We start from the raw sequence: 20,924 nt of genomic DNA on the forward strand, positions 1-20,924 counted from the left end.
ATACTTGTAGACTAGGTAAACCAAGGAAAGATTTGTTTGGTTTTTGTCATCGCTCTTTGGGATTTGGTTTTTAACTGGCGAGGAAGGAGAACAGGTGTAATGAAAATCATGTAGTGTGTGGTCTAGTGAGCTTTCAGGGAAGTGTTTGAATGAGCACTTAGAGACAAGAAGAGATGCTTGCTAAAACAGCCACTTGTGTGGAACAAGAGGAATGGAGTGAACAGTCAATTAACCTGCTAATTTGAAGAACTGCTGTTCTTTAATCCTCAGATCCAAACCTACTAAATCACAATATTCTGTGCACCTACAGAAGGTCAATCAAACTTGCATATTAGCTTATGATACAAGCAGGCTGCTAGAGTATTACTGTAGGTGGTTCCTACAGTGTGTTCAGATTATGAGAAGACTTCAGGAATAAAAGTGCACCCTCTGTGCTAACCATTTATCACATCATTATTTATGACGACAGTCAGTAGGGCCTTAATAGCATTTCCAAATTTTGTGTTTTATGTCATTGTTTACTCTGAGTCTGATACAACTCAGTATAAAAGTAAAAGTAGTATTGTTGGGGTTTGATTTGACCACTGCCTCTCTGGGCAGTCACTGCCCATTCTCCACCAAAAATGTCATGGTTTTGCCCTGGTCAGTTTGCTTTCACACTCCTCACACAATTGCTATTATTTGAGAGAAGGTTTATGGAGACTAAAGAGACAGGATTTGAGGAAAATAGTATGAACATTTATTATTAGCAAAATCAAAATAAAAGCCACTAAAGAACTACATCTACAATAATTCTACTTAAGTAAAAGTGCTAAGTATTTACAGAAATACTCCTCCCCCCTTTTATATCAGTCCAAGGAGGAGAAGCAGTCCTTTTCTCCATTCTTTGAGTTCCAACTCTCTCTCTCCAGTAACTCTGCAGCACCCTCGTCACGGCTGGAACTCTTTTTCCTTCTCTGTGTCGACCTCCAGGGCTGGGCCTACCCTCATCCTGGGCTAAGACCGGAGGCTGGGGGGTTACCCAGGCCTTGAAGGTTTTTCCTTCCGTAGGCTTGCAAGGGGACACTTGCCTACTATGGATCTACGGAGTTACAGGGGATAATGGCTTATAAGTCCACCCGTGTTCCCTATGGAGGTCCTTTCCCATGGGAGAACAGTCCTTGATAGACTTCTTGGCATGGGTCTAGCATGGATTCCTTACTTGAATCCCCACATCTTACCCGAGCCGTTCTTTGCTCCGGCGTAAGGTTCTTTCTCAAGGTTACAAATTTTCAACAGCAGCACGGATCTCACACACACACGGATCCCGACATCTCACCCAAGCCGTTCTTGCTCCAGTGTGAGGTTCTCTCAGGGTCACAAATTCTTTAACAGGACTCTGCTTCATTTCAGATCTCTCTCATGAAGTCTCGATTCTCTGGTACATTCACAAGCTCCTCTGTGAGCCGCATGGGGGTCTTCTCACCCCAACAATCTTCTACAGGTAGCAGGGATGTTTTTCAGTCTTTTCCCTGCTGAAGGGAGAGAGCGAAAGGGGGAAGTAACAGCCCCCCCCTTCTAACTTCTCTCTCCTGCTGCAGCTCTGGCCTTGGAAGTCTCTTATCTCTTCACCGGAATTCTTTTGTAGCAGTTCTTCGTCCAAGCAATCAGTCCTCTGAAGTTTTTTCTTTACTCTCTTACAAGAGAGAAGAGGAGTTTCAGTACTACACCTGCCCCCTGGCCCAAGCCGGGGGAGGAGGGGCCCTGGCCCTGCTCGGGCCCGCTGCTCTTCTACGTGGCTGCTGCCCCTAATTTCAACTGCACCACAAGCCTTCTCTTCCGTTTTCTTAAATATGTAATTAGCAAAGGCGTTACTGAGAGTTTTAATTGACTTCTTATCCAGAAATCCATCTGGACAAAACCGCTCGCAGCCCCAGGGGCTGACCGACTGGGCAAAACCACGACAAGTATCCTTGATTATTTTTCACGACATTGAACTTCACCAGTGGACAAATAATATTTTGTATATATAATATATATAGATATGTTTCCTGGAGTTAGAATACCTTCAAGGTATGAATCTTTTTTGAGGGGGAGTTGGTTTCTTTTTTTCTTCAGTGTTTTGGGGTTTTTTTTAAGAGCAAACGAATTGTCCTCCTGAGTGGTCTGTCTAGCCCAATAGTCTGTTTCCTAAAGTGGCAGTGGAAATGCCCATGAATTTGGTCACTGTCTGCTGTTTGTTCTCCTCAGTCATTGAATCAGAGATGTTGGAGGATCCCTGCCTATTTGCTTTTTGTGTCCATTTTTGGACCTGCTGAACATAAGCATGTCTTGTTTAGGCTGTTAATACTTTCTGCCTCCATGACATCTTGTGCCAGTAAGTTCCAGAAGTTAGGTGAGAGGGGAAAAAAAGTAGTTGTGGTTTGGTTTTGTTTGGTTTTTTAAGGGATGCCTTGTTACTTTCATCCTCATCTTTTTAGTCATTGCGGGAATTAACAAGTAACAGTTCTGCCCTGACCACTTGTTGCATCTGTTGATCGCTGAAGTGAAGTGTGTAATCATGCAGGTGGAGAGTAGTCCCTGCAAAGTGCTGGTTTTAATTGTTTCAAGACGTTTGGACTGTCACAGGCTTTAGAATGGCTGTGGTTTGTTGACCATGCTTTACTTACTGAAGTTTATGTTGTTAAACTTTTCTTCTTTGAAGGAGAAAATGTGGTTTTTAAAGTTTTTGAAAAAGGATTGATTGATCCTTATATTGACATCTTGTGGAATAATTATAGTGTACTTGAAGACATGAGTATAAAATGTGCTAATTGTCTAAATGTTAATGCATATGTTAAATATTGCATGTGTGCCTAAGATTTACTCTGAATTAACTCTGGAATCCAGGTAACCATTACTCAGCTTAAGCTAATTTCTGCTGCAAAAAGCAAGTCAGTATTAGTTTTGTCCTGTCATCTATGCAGATACTAATTGATGAATATCTTTTATATATCAAATTGTGCACTACTTCTTTGTTTTTCCTTCTGTTCATCAGCTATTTCCTCGAAGGTGTACGTGGTTATATGTCATGAACAACTGTTTGTTATCAATATCTGGTAAGTTACTGTGCTATCTCTGAATGGTAGTGCTGGTAAACATTTGGTTTTGTATTTGAAGTGTGGTTTGTTTTCTAATTTCCAGGTAAAGCTTCTCAGCTTTATTCCCATAATCTGCCAGGACTTTTTGATTATGCAAGGCAAATGCAAAAGTTACCTGTTGCTATTCCAGCACATAAACTCCCTGACCGAATACTTCCCAGGTAAGTACCCCTCATCGGATATATCAGAATATCTTAATTGTGAGAGTTCAGGATATGCTAGTGAAACTTTGGGAATACCAAATAATGTGGAGCTCTGTTTACAAGTTGCACTCTTTAATCAGAGGGTTAATCCCTACGTTTACAGAAAAAAGGTGTGAATATACTTTTATTAGGCTTTTGGTACATCTTACCTTCTTGTCATGTAGCCTCTTGTTTCTGGGCATAGCTCTTTTCAGGTGTAGTCTAGTATGGTAAATCCTGCTTGTTCTTGGTGCTAAACAAAATCTGTGGTCAATATTGTACCTGTGATATTTCAGGCATTTAGAAACGATGATCTTACATTAGGTACTCTTGGCAATATCTTTTGATTCCATTTTAAAAAGTGTGAGGATGTTTAATGCAGAGGGAATGGGCTCACGGGTTATTTTGAAAGCTGGAAAGAGTAGAAATGGAGCACAGATTTAACATCCATCATTGGCTGGTCATTTTTCACAGGCCAATGTAGAAGATACTTTTGCTCTAGGTACCTACAGTATGTTGTGCATGCAGTCCCTCCTCTCCAACTGTATTTACTAACAAGTGCATACAAAATTCCAGAAACTGGGTACTAAACTCCAGTTTAGGAGTGATATTCTCCAGTTTAGTGCTCCCGCCCCCTCCCCTGCAGTGGGATGGAGAGGAGAATTGGAGGTACAGAAGGTAAAGATCATGGATCGAGACAAGAACAATTTACTGGAAACAGCAATGAAATAAGAACAGCAACAGCATTAATGACAGAGGGTACACAGATACAATACCCAGAAGGCATCTTTTTTTCCCTGGAAGAGACTCCCTTTCCCGTGCCCCCAGCAATGACCTGAGGTGGTATAGAATAATCTCTGTGTCCTAGCCATGCCCCTCCTGGCTACTGCCAAAACTGAACTTGTCCTGGCTGGAACTAGGACACTGCCAAGCAAGCCTTGGTAGTCCATTCAGATCCCAAGAGGAGGAGGTGGTAGCACTAATCTAGTTTGCACAAAAATCTTTGGTTCTTAAAGTGCATAGTGAGACACTGTTTTTTCTAATGTAATAGGATTTTTGTTAGGAAATTGTATTATAGAAAACTTGATTCGCTGCTGCCTTTGGTTCTGTTAACAGCCTATTAACACTTAATTCTTAGATTCAGGGAAGGCTTCTTGTTCAGTTATCTGCAAATGGTGCAGTGCCTGTCTGAAAATTATGTTCTTTCTAGAGGGTAAATTCTAAATAACTAAGAGATTATTTGTGCTTTGAGTTGTTGTCTTCTATGTACCTGCACCACTGTTCTGCACCTCTCTCTTCTAAATTTCACTTTTGGTTGGGTGTCTGTGGTTTGGAGACTGAATCAGCAGTGGACTAATAATTGTAATTGTCATAAGGATCATGCTAGGACAAGTTTCTACTACATTCAGCCTGAAATGACACCTCACCTGAGTTGCAGAGGGTTCAGAAAATTTCTTGTCCAGTCATGTTACTTCCTAAGAAAAATGCAGCACAACCTGAATGTGCAAATGCCAAGCCAGTCATTCAAAGGCAGGAGAGATTAACTCAGATAATTTGTTTTGCTGTTTTACTTCTTGTGAGGTGTAGTAACATTTAACCAGGCAGAAGAACTTCATCTGAAGTAGGTCTGAAAAAACTTTTTTTGTTTTTTCCTCCCAGACCCCCAAATAAAGTGTATTCTTAAACAAGTTCCTAGATACTGTGATGATGAGTGCTGCGTGAAAAATGTACATAACTTAAAAGCAAAGTTTTCTGTAGAGAAATTGCAAGGCAAAATATAACTTGAAGTAATTTGTGAGGCTTGTATATTCATTTGCAAAATGGTCTAAGCTCAACTTATGTAATTGGTAGGCAAGCATTCAGTAGCAGAAAATATGCCTAAGTCTCCATTCCAGCTTCTTTCACTGGAGTGTTTTTGAGCAGTTCTTTTCAAATCCTTCATGACTTGTTCCCAGCAGAATTTGTGGCCAGTGCTCAGTTTTCATGCTACTGAGACCTGCTGCATTATCAGTCATTTCTGGGCAGCTCCATTTGAGATGCTACACAACTGTTTTCCCAAGTCATAGCTTTGAGTGCAGCCTCTGTTTATCAGTCCACTTATTCCCATCTTTTCCACAGCATCAAATTAGTTATTTTTATGGTCAAGATTACTATGGCTAGTCTCAATACAGCCTGTTGTCTTTCAGTCTACAGACTGTGTAGAAACCCTGATTCCCACTGCCAGCAAATAAAAACTTCCCTGGCTTATCTGATAAATTTCCAAATGTTTTCATGATTTCTCAGGGAGTGTCCCCTGCACATCAGAAAAGATCTTGCAGAACTGCCTTCTAGTCCCCCTTTGTACCTCCTCTCAAAATGCAATGCTGTGCTGCCTTTGAAAATGTATGCAAAATTTAAATATTGGCTTGCAAGGGCTGTGTCCCAGCAAACTATCCAGCACAGCATCATTTCCCACACTCCTTGTGTCCACATGTCTTGTCCTTGAACTACAGTGTCTTAGGACAAGGGTGGACCTTGTGGAGTATCCAGCACAAGATGCAATAAGTTACAGCATTACAAAGAATAATCATCGTGGCAGAACCAATAGACTATCCAGGCACACGTCTAAATACATGTAATTAAATAGCAAGAGGTAGTGGTAAATGACAGTTGATGGCAGTGAGGTCCCTATTCCTCTCCATTCCTCTGCATTCATAATACATTACACATAATCCATCTAACTGCATTCCTAGTACTGCATAACTGCACGTCGTACTGACAGAGGGATCACCATGTATGTTCCAGGCATATTAGTCTGAGAAGAAATATACAAACATGTATTTTGGGGTTTTTAGTGGGGCAAATATTTTTCCATCAGCAACTGTCTAAAAAGCAAATTCACTCGATTGTTTCAGTTGATCAGTAATTTTGTGTTTATCTCTTGTAGGAAGTTTGCGGTATCTACAAAAATTCCTGACACTAAATGGTGTCAAAAGTGTTGTGTTGGTAAGTAAAGGTCTGGAGAATAAGTATGAAGAAACAATACGAATGGTGGCAGTATTAAGATTACTGTGTCAGGTTTAGGATTTGAAGGGAGAAGAGACTTTTGTCATTGGTATGAAACTGTGCATTTGCAGACAGTGAGCTCATTCAGATTAGTCCTTATGTTTAAGCAATTAAAACTTTCCCGTTTCACTTTTTATATTTAAAGACAATTTGCAAGAAATGCAGAGAAGCAGAATGGTGTCAAAATTTAAACCAGGCTTCAGGAAGAACCTGATCTCCATGGGTAGAGCAACTTAAAGAAGTTGTCATCAGGATTAAGCTGTGTGACTTCCTAGCACAAGTTTCAGTTACCAATATTGGATGATAAAAAGCGAGGAGTATTTTCAATTCTTTGAGGACAGTGTTGTCTCTGAAGCATTTATAATGTGTTCAATAATGTGCCAACTTCTGAAGTTTCAAAGTTGCACTGTGTTAAGGGGGAAGATAGATTTAAAAAATAAACAAAGAAAAAACCCCAGGAAAGGTAACTGTAGATGAGCTCTTGTGTCCCAGAAATGTTCTACCTGGTATTCTGTAATCATATGTGTGGTGTGAGGAGTTCTATTCCACAGGATGTTTTCAGAGACTTAGTGGAAAGCGAGTATGTAATTTATCCTGATAATATCTTTTCATATCTCTAGGGTATGGTGGGGTGGGGTGTTAGTGATATGTTTGGGTGTATGTCCAGCCCGAGCTCTAATTCAAGTATCAAAGTCAAGCTGTGAGTGTTAATGGATGCTGAAGGGAACACCCAAAGGGGAGGAGTGACAGGGATCAGAGTATGTGTGAATGCTTACTTTCTGACATGAAAATTAGTTTGGAAGTCCATATGTTTCCGTGTTTCTGTTTATAAAATGAGAAACCTAGTGGTGTGCTGCTCTGTCATCCTGTGACTTCTGTCCTGTCAGGCACAGAGTTTAACAAGGGTGCTGTAGTACTTAACAGTGTGAGGGGAAGTCTTGACATTCAGAGATAGATTAGCCTGATAAGCCTGGAGTCCTTCTTGCATGAGAGGTGTAAGTGATAATCTGTGAAGGCAACAAGGGTGGCTGCAAAAGGCTTGTCCAAAGGGAGAAACAACAGATTCCCCTCTGCACAGCTTACTCGGTGCAGCCTGAGCCTCCATTCCTGCTGGCAACATAAGTCTGCTTTGGGCCTTGGGGAAACAGGAACGTCACAGGAGGAAGATAAAGACAAGTACGTCTGGTCTTCTTTCTGCACCTTATAAGTGTTGGTAATTTCATGTTTTGTGGTTTCTGCTGCTGAGTTCAGCCTTACTAAGAGTCACACCAAGCACTATTTGATGCAGTTTGCAGTCAGTCTGACTTATGTTGAGTGAGAAATTGGATTAATGAAATTAAGCGCTGATGTTTAAGGTGCCAAGGGATTGCTGATGAGTTTCTGTGTCAGGAAGGTAGCATGAGCATATTTGACTTATCTAAACTGTGATGTTAAGTGCATGATGACCCACAGTCAGTTTGCTGCACAGTAAAATTTGATCTTTAGATGTATTTGTAGGAAGTGCAAAATAACACTTGTTTGTCCTAAAGGATATGTTTGTAGTGCTTAAGGAGTGAAATTTTGTCAATATTGTAGAATTGAAGTTGAGAAACTTCAGATTTCACAGTGCCTGGTTTTGCAACTTTGTTCTCTGCCTGTTTTTGAGTTCTGATAAACAATTGAAGAGCAGCACTTCTGCTTTTCTGTTATTCTTCAGTTTCAGCTGAATTTCCTGATGATCTAGAAGTGTTCTTCAGAAATATAGAGCTCCTGGATTTTCTGTACTCGCTCTGATGGTGCTTGAAGGGCAGCTGAGCTGTTCTCAAGTGACAGTGGTTGTTCACTGCCTGCTGAATAACTGTGTCAGAAAAAAAGCCATTCTTTAACAGCTGCTCATGGTGATCTTGAGATAGTTTGGGCAAACCAGCATAGTAGAGCCAAGACACTTCAAATGTGTATACAGTCAACTATTTTTTTGTAACATGGTTGGAAATTGTTTATAACTTGTATGTGCTTAGTACACTAATATTCTGTATCCTTTTTTGACAGTGAGGAATCCCTATACAGGCCACAAGTACCTTTGTGGAGCACTACAGTCTAGCATTGTTTTGTTAGAGTGGGTCGAACCAATGCAAAAATTTATGTTAATCAAGGTAAAAGTACAGTTACTCTTGTGTTCAGTTCTTTTTATCTTGTTAAGGTGACTTGTTAAGAACACAAGTATTAGCCGTTTCTTGATTTATTATTTTCTGTTAAATTATATTTAAAATAGCTATTTAAATGTGTTATATTAACTAACTCAAAATACTTACAAGAATGTTCATGTTTTTATGGTGTAATTCAGTTAGAGAACTGAGCCCTTCTCTCCATGAACATTGCCCTTTAGTTTCACAATAGAAACCTCTGGGTGACAGACTGAGTCATGGCAGTGAAGTGATAAAACTGCTTAACAGTGGTCTTGCTCCCATACCAGGGAGAAGTTAGCCACTTATGTTTTGTGACACTGGAGGTGCTCAGAAGTGCTTTTTATTTCCCCTGTCTATCTGACACTACCTGAAGAGATGGAGCTAGGGTGCACTCATGTTTGTGGAAGGGCAGTTGCTATAACTTGATCAGCCTGGAAAAGAAGGCTTAGAGGCTTATATAGCCAGGGAAAGCAGTGATGAGCACTGTTTTCATCTGTGGGGAGCTGCATAGGGCACGCATGATGAAAGACATGGTATCTTATTTAAACTGAATTGCCATGAGATGCTCTAAACTTCTTAACTCAGGCTTTTTATATTTATCAATTCCTGTTATCTGAAGAAGTAAATATAAATGTTACAAAATGTATGGCATAAAATCTACCATGCAGTTTAAATATCTAATAGCAACTCAGACAACATTTGTTTTCCTTCTAATATCTACTTTTGTTTCTAAATCTAGCACATAGATTTTCCTGTACCTTGTCCACTGAGATTGTTTGAAATGCTGGTAGTCCCCGAGCAGGAATTCCCTTTAGTTTGTGTTGGTGTCAGTAGAGGAAGAGACTTCAACCAGGTGGTGAAGTTTGAGACTGTCAACCCAAATTCTACCTCTTCGTGGTTTACAGAAACAGGTTTGTGTGCTGTTGTAATTGCATTCTGAAATGTTCTTTGCTCTTCTGTTATAGCTGAATCACTAAAAGGTGGGTTTCTCTGAGGAAGCAAATGGTTAAATCATTAAGGTTAAGTGATCATTGTAAGTTCTCTGTTTGAAGGAGTATCTGGTTGTACCTGCTTGTACATGCACTTTTTTGATTGGATTTCTTGAGATTTTTGATATAGCAGAGGATAGAGTTATGGTTTCTTGCATTACCATAAATTACACTGTACTTTATTACCCACTGTGCTGTTCTGTGCTCCACCCTGGCACCATGACCTCTTCATTTAATAGATTTTAGCAGAATTGCATTCTGAGCAGTTTCTTTCAGTATCTCTGTAAGGTGTAGTTTGGCTGTCTTACAGTATGCCACTGTGGTTAGAAGTGGTGTTATCAGCCTCCTGCTGAGACAGAGCATTCTTCTGGTGTTTATGGAAACAAAAGGGATTATGACAACTGGTGGCAGGGAACCAAGTATCTGCCCCATCACCAGTCTGGGCACCATGAGTGAGGAGGCCACTGTCTGAGCAACAGCAGAAATTCTCTTCAAGAAGTATGCTAAGAATTACCTTTGTAGAGTTGAAAGGTTGTCCCTTAAACCTAGATGCAGTAGTGAACCAGCCCTAGTCATAGCCTGCAGGTTTAGAAGCTTTGTTTTTACCAGGCACAGATCCCCTGTCTGTTCATGAGGAATTTATACATGGCCCTGTGTTGACATACACAGGTATGAGTCCAGCTGAGTGTGTACTGCAAAATTTGATAAGAACAGCAGTTTCTACCAGGAAGATACTCACTGACTTTCCTGCTGCTGAAAAGAGCATCAGATTTTGACACAGTTTAAGGCATAGTTGCAAAAAACCAAAGTGAGCAGTGGATGGCCAGTTAATGCACTTAACGACTTCAGACAGTGCATTTTATTTTCAGTCATTCGTGTAGCTGTGTGACTTTTATCCTAGAGTCCATAAAAGTAACATGTTGAAGAGAAATGTCCTAATGTCATTTCTCTCTCAATATTGCCTGCATCAGTGCATAAATAGAGGAATACTAATCCCACTTTTTTTTTTAATGTGGAAAATTTAGCATTGCACTGCGCCTTCCAAAATCGCTTTTTTAATTTCCTTCAATCACTTGTGTGTTCTCGTGTTGTGTCTGTTCTTCTTTTCTCCTATTTCTTTGGCTCCAGTTTAAATCCTTTAGTTGAGTTGGTTTATTTCTGTCCCCTGCTGGCAGAAGAGTGATAATGCAATCAAACAGATTTTTTTTTTATTCTCCTGAATAAGTGTGTACTGTACAGAATCACAGAAGCATTTGGGTTGGAAGGGACCTTAAAGATCATCTGCTTCCAACCCCCCCTGCTGTGGGCAGAGACGCCTTCCACTCTGTCTAGTTGCTCAGAGCTCCATTCAACCTGGCCTCGAGCAATTCCAAGGATGGGGCATCCACACCTCTGTGCAACCTGTTTTATGGTCTCAAATAGTTTCCATCAAATAGTAGTTTTTATTGTTTGACATTTGACATTATTTTGTAAATGTCTGATCAGGATATTTTAAAAAAATTAGCTGGTAGAGACTTGCTGGGGGGTTTCTCCCCGACATCCTTCAACCAGTGCAGTGCATGTTTCCGTAGCGCACTTGTGGTTGCAAAGATGTTTATCCTCCAGTCTTTCTGTTGCACGCTTTCATTGTGGCTGCATCTACCTTTGGTATACCTTCCAAGAAAAACAGGAAAAAAGATATGAAGGGACCCATCCCATGAGCACATTTCTGCCATTGTTGAGGAGTTTTTTGCTTCTCCGCAGAACCACGGATTTTATAATTTAACTGAGAGCTGCTTTTGTATTTTAGGTAACATGCTCTGATTTCTCTCCTCTAATGGATTTAGTGAGTTTCTTTTTTCTATGTGAAAGATGCCTACAGAATCACTGGCAGTAATGTTGAATTAATAAGAGCTGCTCTATGTGTAATTTTAATGTTAACAAACAAATGGACCAAAACCACACTTCTCTTTTGAGTTAAAATGTCCACTTGTGGATCAAATCCCTGTTGGCTGTGATGGAGACTGCTGCAACTGTAACCCAGAAAAGAAGAAAATAACCCTTCCTTTAAGAGTTTTGATAAGAAAATAATCCACTATTTTTGGAAGATCTGGGTATGGAAAGTCTGCAAATAGCAGCAAGAATTAAGTAGTAATATATAAGTCTTTAGCAGAAATAGAAATTAGAAATAAACAGAAGAAAAGTGCAATGAAACAGCACTGTGTAGTCACACTATCACATATCTGCCCTTTCTTGTAACAGCAGTATTAAATTACACCAACAGAGAATGGAGAACAATGTACATGTGAATTTGCTTATGTGACATGGCTCAGAAAAGGCTGGATTAAATCCCTACTTAGTTCCATATTTTAACTTCAGTTTTCCTGTTACAGTCAACATGTTAGATAAGTGGACATGCCTAAGAGAAGAGAAATGTCACTCGTAAGATGAAAATTTTAAGTAGATAAAAACACCAACCCATCTAATCATCTCAGTGTCTAGAATTTGCATTTCAGATTTCATGCTAATTTATGTTATGAACTAACACTGTCATTTTTTTATAGACACTACAGAGACGAGTGTTGTACATGTAACACAGCTGGAGAGAGATACCATTTTGGTGTGTTTGGATTGTAAGTTTTAGTATCAGCTAAATATATAAGTATGCATGAACATGCATACTGTCTTTAAATTAGGTCATATATTGAAGATAATTCTTGGTTAACATATCCTTATTTATTGTCTAGGCTGCATAAAAATAGTGAATCTGCAAGGCAGGTTAAAATCCAGCCGCAAACTGTCATCAGAGCTCACATTTGACTTTCAGATTGAATCAATAGGTAAGTTGGAATTCATTATTAGTTTTGGATATCCATGTAGACTCTAGAGCTGGGCAATCACCAACTGTGTGAAATTTAATGAGAGTAAGTGGTAGATTCCACACCTGGGATGAGGTAATCCTGGTTGTGTGTACAAACTGGCAGATGAGAGGCTGGAGAGCAGCCAGCCCTGTGGAAAGAGGTCTGGGGGTTTGGATTGATGGTGATCTGAAGATGAGTCAGCCAAAAGGGCCAGCCGTGTCCTGGGATGCATCAGGCTCAACATCACTACCTGGTCAAGGGAGGTGATTGTCCCGCTCTGCTCTGTGCTGGTGCAGCCTCACCTCGAGTCCACTGTGCAGTTTTGGGCACCACAATATAGAAATGATGTCATACTATTAGAGTGTGTCCAAAGGAGGGTGACCCAGATGGTGACAGGTTTTGAAGACAAGAGGAGAGCCTGAGGTCACTTGGTTTGTTCAGCCTAGAGAAGAGACAGCTGAGGGGTGATCACATCGCAGTCTGCAGCTTCCTCGGGGGGCAGTGGAGGGGGAGGTACTGGTCTCACCTCTCTGGTGACCAGCAGTAAGACACATGGAAATTACATGAAGCTGCATATGGGGAAGTTCAGATTGGATATTAGGAAAAGGCATTTCACTCAGAGGGTGATCAGTCATCAGAACGGGCTTCCCAGAGAAGTGATCGCAACACTAAGCTTGTCGGAGTTCAAGGAGCATCTGGCAATACTCTTAGTCATATGGTTTAGTTTTAGGTAGTTCTATGAGGAGCAGGGAGTTGGACTCAGTGATCATTATGGGTCCCTTCCAACTCGAGATGTTCTATGATTAATTTGCTTAATGTTACAGTAAATAATTAGGTATGCCAACTGTCTGGTCTTTGGCATTTGAAACACTATCTCAGTTCACTCTGTGTGAGAAGGCCCAGTGAAAGGTTCAGCATGCTATGTAATGTGCTTTCCTAGGAGCACTTTGAATGGAGTAATAATCCTGATTAAGCTAAATATGTTGAGAGTATGATGGAGACCTTCAGCCTCTAAAGGAATACCTTAATACAACCTACATAAATTCTGTGAATCACTCATACCTAACTCATTTTGCATGTGTGTTTGTGCAGTCCATTTTTATAAAGTAGCTCAAAGACGAAATTATATGTCATAGGTTACATAAATTTTGTTTCCTTGGAAAGAATCTGAATGAATTAGGTTTGTGAAACAGAAAGAATAAGTTATTTTGGCAATTCTCCAATGGTTACATACCTAGATTGCATCTCATGCTTTTGAAAGAGTCGAGAGGGCATGTGTGCACAGATGGGGGGTAGCACCAGAAGAGGAGGAACAATGGGAACTAAAATAGTAAGGAGTTGGAGGTACTTTATTTCTGAGGAGAAGCTTTAAAGTTTCAGACCCTTCAAACATAATGTCCCACAGAGAAGAGGAAAAGACACATTTAGGATTTGACATTTAGAACATTTTCTGGTTAGGTAGAAATACTTTTAAACCCTCCTCATTAAACAAATAGTTTATAAATGCAGCTACTTTTGAAGCAGGTTCAGTGATTCCTGTGAGATGTTCTGCAGTCTGTGTGTATGAATGTGATGCAATAAAACATAAATTTACAGATTTCAAAATTGCAGTCATGCTTTTGGCCTTAAAAGCACGAGTTGACGTTATGCCTCAAAACTGATTCCAGTGTTCTTTGTTACCAGTCTGTCTACAAGACAGCGTATTGGCATTCTGGAAACACGGCATGCAAGGAAGGAGTTTTAGATCAAATGAGGTGAGTACTGCATTTTCCTTCAAATTCTGGCCTCCTACGTAAACCAAGAAGAGGATAAATGCATAATGCTGTTGTCTGAAAAAGAGTAAAAACATTTCAGTGACTTCCTAGGTTAGACCTAGAAGTTGGAGTCTCATTCTAAGCTTTTTTCATCAGTATTAGTGGAGCTGTGCAAGAACCACATCACATCTAACATGCAAAGCAGAAACAAGAAACCAGGTCAGGATGCCATAGAAAATACCCAAGCCTAATTCTTGGTACCATTGATCTTCACCTTAAATTGCTTTGAAGACCACTGTCAGTCCCGTAGCCTCTCACATATGGATACCAAAATTTGGGCTTTGCCAGCAGTCTGACTGCTAAGCTGTAACTTTTTGTCACAGCATCACAGGAGTTGCCTGATGTATGTTCCATGTTCTCTTGCCTTACAAATACTTTGAAGATTTTACAGGCCAGGTTTCACAAAAAATGTTTTTCCATTTTTAAGAGAAGACTCTCAGATTGACCTAAGCATGGATTATTTTTCTTCTAAAAAAGTCCCTTTTTTAGCCAATTTAATGTGATTTTTAGACAGAGTTAAACCATTGTAAGTACCTTCCCAAATCTTTTTGTTTTCCTTGATGCAAACCTTGTGTATCTGTTAGTGAAAATGTTGTGTTTTGTAGGATTTTAGTAAGTCTCTTAATTTGGTTGTTAATGTTTATGAACTTCATCAGTTGTTTCATTGGCTGAGAAATTGAGCTCATTGTGACTAATTGTATTTGAAGGTACACATGGGGTAGGTCACACCATGACAAGCTCAGATACTCCACACTCTTATACGACTACATTGACTTGTACAGAGCCCAGCTGACCTCGTCTGTGCTGACAGTAGGTCTGCTCTTTGTGTGAACTTGAACCAAAGACTAGAGTGGGACTACTTATTTCCAAGTGTGCAAATGGTCCATGTGGCATTTATTTGCGCTCGTTTTATCTCCGTGTGGGATTGTCCTTCTCCTGAGAATTCATCCTGGTGAACGGCAGTTTCCTGCTGTTAGCACCGACCCTGAGGAGAAGATGCCTGGGCACTTCTCAGGTTGCAGTCTCCTGGCAGCGCTCTGCAGGGCTCAGTGCATTACTCCACTTGGTAGCTCTCACCCAGCTGGTAGAGGCCGTGCCCAGGACGCTGCAACGCGTTGGATGTGTTCTGTTGTTTATGTAAAGCATCAGGGACACTTCATGCTTTGTTACTGTCGAGCCGAAGACAGCACCTAAATGAAGAACTGAAAGCAGAACTGGGCTGTTGACAGAAAGCGAACCACCTAAAACCTTTTCTCTGTAGAACATGTCTAGGTTAACCTCTTGGGCCTTTTTGAATTCCTTATCTATCCTGTCCTACTAGCCACAGCCACTGAAAAAAATTAACCAATTTTCATCTGTGATACCAAAAGCCTTCACTGCCAGGCTCAGGTCATGACCATATTTGTTACTTTTGGGGAATTTTATACTATGTAGTCTGTAGGAAGAGGTTACACAGGACAAAAACCTGACTGGCCTAACTTTGCAGCATTTTTTTCTTTGAAGGCACCATTAGTTCAGGTTCTCTAATATAATACAGTTGGTCTAATTGGGGGCAGTTTGAGCTGCTTGCGAAGTTATTTCCTTACACGATGGTTTCATTGAGTGGGAACAATGAAACGGGGAACTGTGTGAATTCTGAGACAAGTCACTCAAAATTTGGGCAAAGATTGTGCAGGCTCAGCCCCACAGAAAGCAGGAAGTAGTTTTCTTAGCAAAGTGGAGAACTTCGTTGTTGTGAATTAAAATTCTCTTGCAAGTTCTCCGTGCTGGAAGTGCATTCACTAGGTCAGCTAATATTACTAGGATCGGGGAAGGAGAGAACAATCTCTGCTTTCCTCAAGAATGTGAAATTTGGCTGTGTAGAAAAGGAACTTTGTAAACAGCGCTGCCTGTTCACAATATGACTTGATATCCTTTGGAGCATGCAGTGGGCTTTGGTTGACTTTAGTGAATAACATTATGGGGTTTTGGGTGCTTTGATATTCATGTGATCATAAAGATGTATCACACAAGTGCAATTCACCCACAGAAAACAAAGCTCTGTGGCACTAGTCTGAAATGTCACAATGGGCTTAAGTACCACAAATTGATTACATTTCTCTGCTAAGATTTTCAGAATATGAACTTAGTGCATTATTACTGTAATTCAGAATTCCAGAAAAATATGTTTTATGCGTGATTTACCTGACCCATTTTTTGATATCCACTCTAGAGTGAGACAAATTGCACCCTATTTCAGTCATGACTGTAAAGAGAATTGCACTGGTAGTTCAAGTACTATGCTGAGCCCTGCCATTGTGGGAGGAATTACAGAAAACTTATATTTCATTTAAAAATGACAGTTGCATTAAATTCTCTATTGGATTTAAATCAGCAGTCGGTAAAATAAGTCACAGTCAATTTTTTCCTGCAGGCTGATTTTAAAAACAAAACAAAAACACTTATGCACTTAACATGTAAATACTTATTTTTATTGTCTAGATCACACAAGAAATTTCTGATAATACAAGGATATTCAGGCTTCTGGGATCGGACAGGTAAGAAATTAAGTAAACATGGCATGCTGAAATAAAAGAATAATATGTGTTCTCCTACCTTGTAAAAGTTCTTTTTCCTTGCTTCTTGCAAAGTCTTTTTTAGACATTCCTTTGTGTACACGTCTACATTCCAGTCCTTTGAGCTTACTACTCTTTCTTCAATAAGTAAAATGAAGTCTTCTAAAAGTGTCTGTGGGCTTCCAGAAGTACTCAGCCATTGAAGAAGCTCTTACTTGGCTCCAGTCACAATCTCCAGGAGCGTTTTCCTTTTCGCACTGTAATTCTTTTGTTTAATTTGGTGAAATCTTTACTTTCAGATGCTCTGCTGCAGTAGCTCATCAAGATCTGCTTCTGGAGACAAATGCAAAAAATACTTAAAAATTTAAATATCTCACTTTCACCTCCAGGAAGGAAATCTACCTGGTTTTCTCCCAGCATGACAGCTCAGGTTTTGTAAGAGCTCTTGGTAACTCCTAGTGTAGCTGTTCTTTGGTGTCTGCGTTGCAGGACACTAACACCATGTCTGTGTGACCCATCAGATAGCAGCTTGCTGAGTCAGTAACTGCTGTTTTAGGAGTGTCACCGACTTCCTCAACTTTCTCTGTCCTGTTTTCGAACTTTGTACTTCTGTAACAGCCATGGAAACAGCAGCTGTTTTGTCTTGTGGAGAGTGCATGCTGATGTGACAGTTTCACCAGTAATGAATTCACAAGTAAAAAGGGAGGCTTTAATTTTTCTTTTGAGAATTGTCTCTGTCTTACGCTGCTCACAGTAAACTCAAGTGTCATCTTAGAATGACATTGCAAAAAATCACTTTGTGAAAATAATGTCCTCTTCCCCAAATATGGTCCCATCTATTTCTGGCTTGCTCTAATAGTCTGTCAAGTCTGAGACAATGTTTAAAAGAGTTTGCACTGCAATAAACATGAATTCCAATTTCTTCATATACCCTTTTCCTTACAGCTCTCTTCTGTTTTGTGCTTGAGCTGTGAAACCTTTTTCCAGTAACGTGTCATTTTCTAGGCAGTTTGTAGGAACTGGGGTTCTGAGAAGCCAAAAACCTGATGTCAGTCTAACAAAAGTTTGCATGTTGCTTTCTTCTGCTGAACAGGGAATTGCCTCATGGCATGAGGTGTCATTCCCTTTGTGGAGCACATTGAGCAGAGGGGAGATTTTCTGAGCTATAGTTTTGAAGCAAGCAAACTTTCCTGTGTGAATACACAGTAGATGGATCTGAGTTTCCCCCAGTCTTCCTTCATTTCAGGGTGTTTGTGGAGGAGAATTCAGTGATGAACTTTGTTAGCAATTTCAGCAATTCTTGCCTGATGAAAAAACCTCTAGCAGTTTGTGAAACAAAATTGTGACTGCTACTTTCTCTTCTTTGAAGAGAAAGGTCTGATCTAGGACATCCATTATAGTCTTTGCAGTTGTAGTGTAGGTCCAGCTAACCTAGTCTCCTGCCTACAGTGATGGCCGAAAGTGGAAAGCCTCAAGGAAAAGAATAAGAGAGATCTTTTCCTTGAGGCTTCTCAAGGCCTGCAAATTTTGTCTCTGGGACTTTCAGAGATGGAGGAAGTTTCATAGGCTCAGGTAAAGACTAGAAATGCTGTCAGAAGTGTCATCTTCAGTCATCTGCCATTCCAGTGGCAAAGGGCAGGCTAACAACCTTCAGAACTGGAGCCTGATTAATGGGTTCGCTTTGCAAAGCTCCAGGAAAGCACAAACCTGCGAAGTAGGGGAGTGATGGACCCTCTTCAGAAGCCCTCACTGAAAAGATGAGAAGCCACAGGGATATGTTCCAGCAAGGGAAATTCCAGCTGGATAAAAGAGGGGAAAACATTGTGGTGGTTCAGCAGTGCAGCAGGAGCCCAGAGAGGCTGTGGGAGATTTTTGAAGACCTTGCTCTGTACAAGACCGTGAGCTTGGTTTGAGTGGCTTTTGGACTAGAGGCATCCAGGGAGAGGGAAACGACAACCAGTCAGCTGGATCTTGGTAAAGAATGTTTACAGTTACATCCAGGGTTGTTTTAAAATGAAGGCTTACTTGACATTATGGCTTTTTTAATTGTCGTTTTAGGGTCGTGGTGCTGGAGAGCAGGCCGACGGACAACCCGACAGCCAACAGCAATTTGTACATCCTGGCAGGGCACGAGAACAGTTACTGAGAACAGCACGTGGCAGGCAGCTCACTGTGACAAGAGAACACTCCTGCTGCAGCAGCACTCGGGACTGGCTGGAATTGCACAAAAGCTGCAGTAACCCCACTTCAGTTACTTTATAATTTATTGTGGCACGAGAGGAAGACGAGAATTGTTTGTGGTATGGACACAGAAGCATTATAATACCACAGAAGTGCTTAATTTACTGTTATGTAATCTTTGTACATATGCAGTATTTTTCAGTGAAACTTCTTGCTGAAGCCCTACACTGACTTTCTGTAGATAGAGGTCCTCCTGTTTAGTACAAGCGTCTTACCTGTACAGATGTAAAAGTCACTGAGGATGCAAAAATTAAATCGGGGTACTATTATAAGGACGTCTCATGTGTTTATTATAAAGTGGGATGCTAGCAACAAGTATAGTACATTTAGCAACACTATTGTATTTTATTATATGTAATTTACTAATACAAATAAATATTAACTTTTAGAAATTGTAACCAAGGCTGTAATCAGATTACAATCTTGTTTTAATTTCGATACAACACACTGGTGTTCATGTTTGCACAATATATTAAGATGTGATGTATTTAGTCACAAAGGTAAGCTGTGACTTTGTGGATATGACTCGGGCTTCAGAGTTCCTTTTTTTCGTTTACTTGGGTAGTTTTCTTTGTGAAACAAACCAGTTAAACACCTGTATTTTTATATTTAATTAAAACTTTCCTTATGATTACTTCTCTATGCTTGAAAACAATACCTTATGGATGGGTGTCAGTCCCAGACTAGTGGTACCTGGCTGTAATTCTGCAATAGGTGTTTGAATTATTAGTGTATACAATGATAAAAATTAGTATTACTGTTCATCTTGCTAAATAGTTTCATATCACGATGAAAAGGAGCAACATTCCACATTGTGGAAATGGCTCAAAGATGTTGCCATTTTGACTTTTTTTTGGCCTTATAACCATTTTCACACTTTTCTTGATTTTAGGATGTTAACACATGGCCAAAATAATTTAGTTACTACCTCATTCAAACAATACAATGGTTACTACGCATCACGGGAACTTAGTTTTGATCAGAAGTATTTTTGATTGCTATTTTCCAGTGGAGTGTGTATATGCCAAGTTTTAAGCAAAATGCACACATTTGAGTCCTTTTTTTTTGTATATGTTCTTTATATTTTATTGTGATAATATACACTAAAACCAAACTAAATTAAAAGTGATTTATGGCCTGCGTTATTGTTGTGATTGGTAATGCTTTGAAATATGTTCCCTAATGTATATAATGTAAAATAAATTTTTTTAACATGTTGTTGTACAATTAGATTATCACCTGCACTGATTTTCCACATAAGACTAAAATGGAACATTGAGTTTTGAATTCTGCTATTAAATGGTTGTGCCAAACACAGAAGTTGGGCATTTCTGAATGTATGAACAGTCAGATTGCTGGATTTCAACTCAGTTTTGGCTGGCACTGAAGGGTCAGCCCTTTTGGCCTTTAGGCAGTGGATATATGTATTTGAATTAGGTCTCTCCAAATTCCAGTTTGCTTGGTTTCTTCCCTCCATTGCCTGCTATTTCACCTCAACTGATTGCAAAGCTGATTTTATTTTTTTTCTTCCAGCAGGGTTTTTTTTCTGCCTATGGGCCTCAAGGTCGCTGCCTTTGCTGGCTCCATCTCAGCTGTTCCTCGTACTGAGACACAGCTCAGCCTGTGGGAGAGGAGGCAGTGCAAGTCCCACTGCTGAGAAGCCGAATTCTCAGAAAAGGCGAAAATTTCTGTGCGTTTCACAGCGCCTTGTGAAATCCCCAGGGGGGATTTCCATCCTGCCTCCTGTGGGTTGTTCCTCACTTCGACATGCAGAAAGTAGCTCAGCTTTAACAAAGCACAGTAGATCTAATGGTGCTGTAAACGTGCTTCCTCCTGTGAGGGTTCTGCAGCAGCTGGGGCCAAGTTTCTCAGGCCATTGCTGAATTATAGGCACCAGAAGGTAAGGGCTATAGGTTTTTATTCCAGTTGAGCACTTTTGGTACAAGCATGCATTCTGAGATGCAACTGGAAGAG

The 20,924-nt window shown here is 40.2% G+C and overlaps 1 protein-coding gene across 1 annotated transcript in view; it reads left to right on the forward strand.

Moving 5' to 3' along the window:
- MAP4K3 (mitogen-activated protein kinase kinase kinase kinase 3) overlaps positions 1-20,267 on the forward strand; it is a 77,168-nt gene extending 56,901 nt beyond the window's left edge. The window contains exons 22-31 of the mRNA XM_027889211.1: positions 3,017-3,077; positions 3,163-3,280; positions 6,228-6,286; positions 8,375-8,478; positions 9,251-9,422; positions 12,044-12,112; positions 12,227-12,319; positions 14,024-14,094; positions 16,636-16,691; positions 18,768-20,267. Coding sequence (XP_027745012.1) covers positions 3,017-3,077; positions 3,163-3,280; positions 6,228-6,286; positions 8,375-8,478; positions 9,251-9,422; positions 12,044-12,112; positions 12,227-12,319; positions 14,024-14,094; positions 16,636-16,691; positions 18,768-18,855 — 891 coding nt within the window. The 3' untranslated portion in view covers positions 18,856-20,267. The remainder of the gene's footprint in view (positions 1-3,016; positions 3,078-3,162; positions 3,281-6,227; positions 6,287-8,374; positions 8,479-9,250; positions 9,423-12,043; positions 12,113-12,226; positions 12,320-14,023; positions 14,095-16,635; positions 16,692-18,767) is intronic.
- Positions 20,268-20,924: the final 657 nt, after the last annotated feature.

This window comes from Empidonax traillii, unplaced genomic scaffold (genome assembly GCF_003031625.1).
Source record: "Empidonax traillii isolate 1590-97213 ecotype Southwest subspecies unplaced genomic scaffold, ASM303162v1 scaffold256:size688067, whole genome shotgun sequence".
Lineage (NCBI taxonomy): Eukaryota > Metazoa > Chordata > Aves > Passeriformes > Tyrannidae > Empidonax > Empidonax traillii.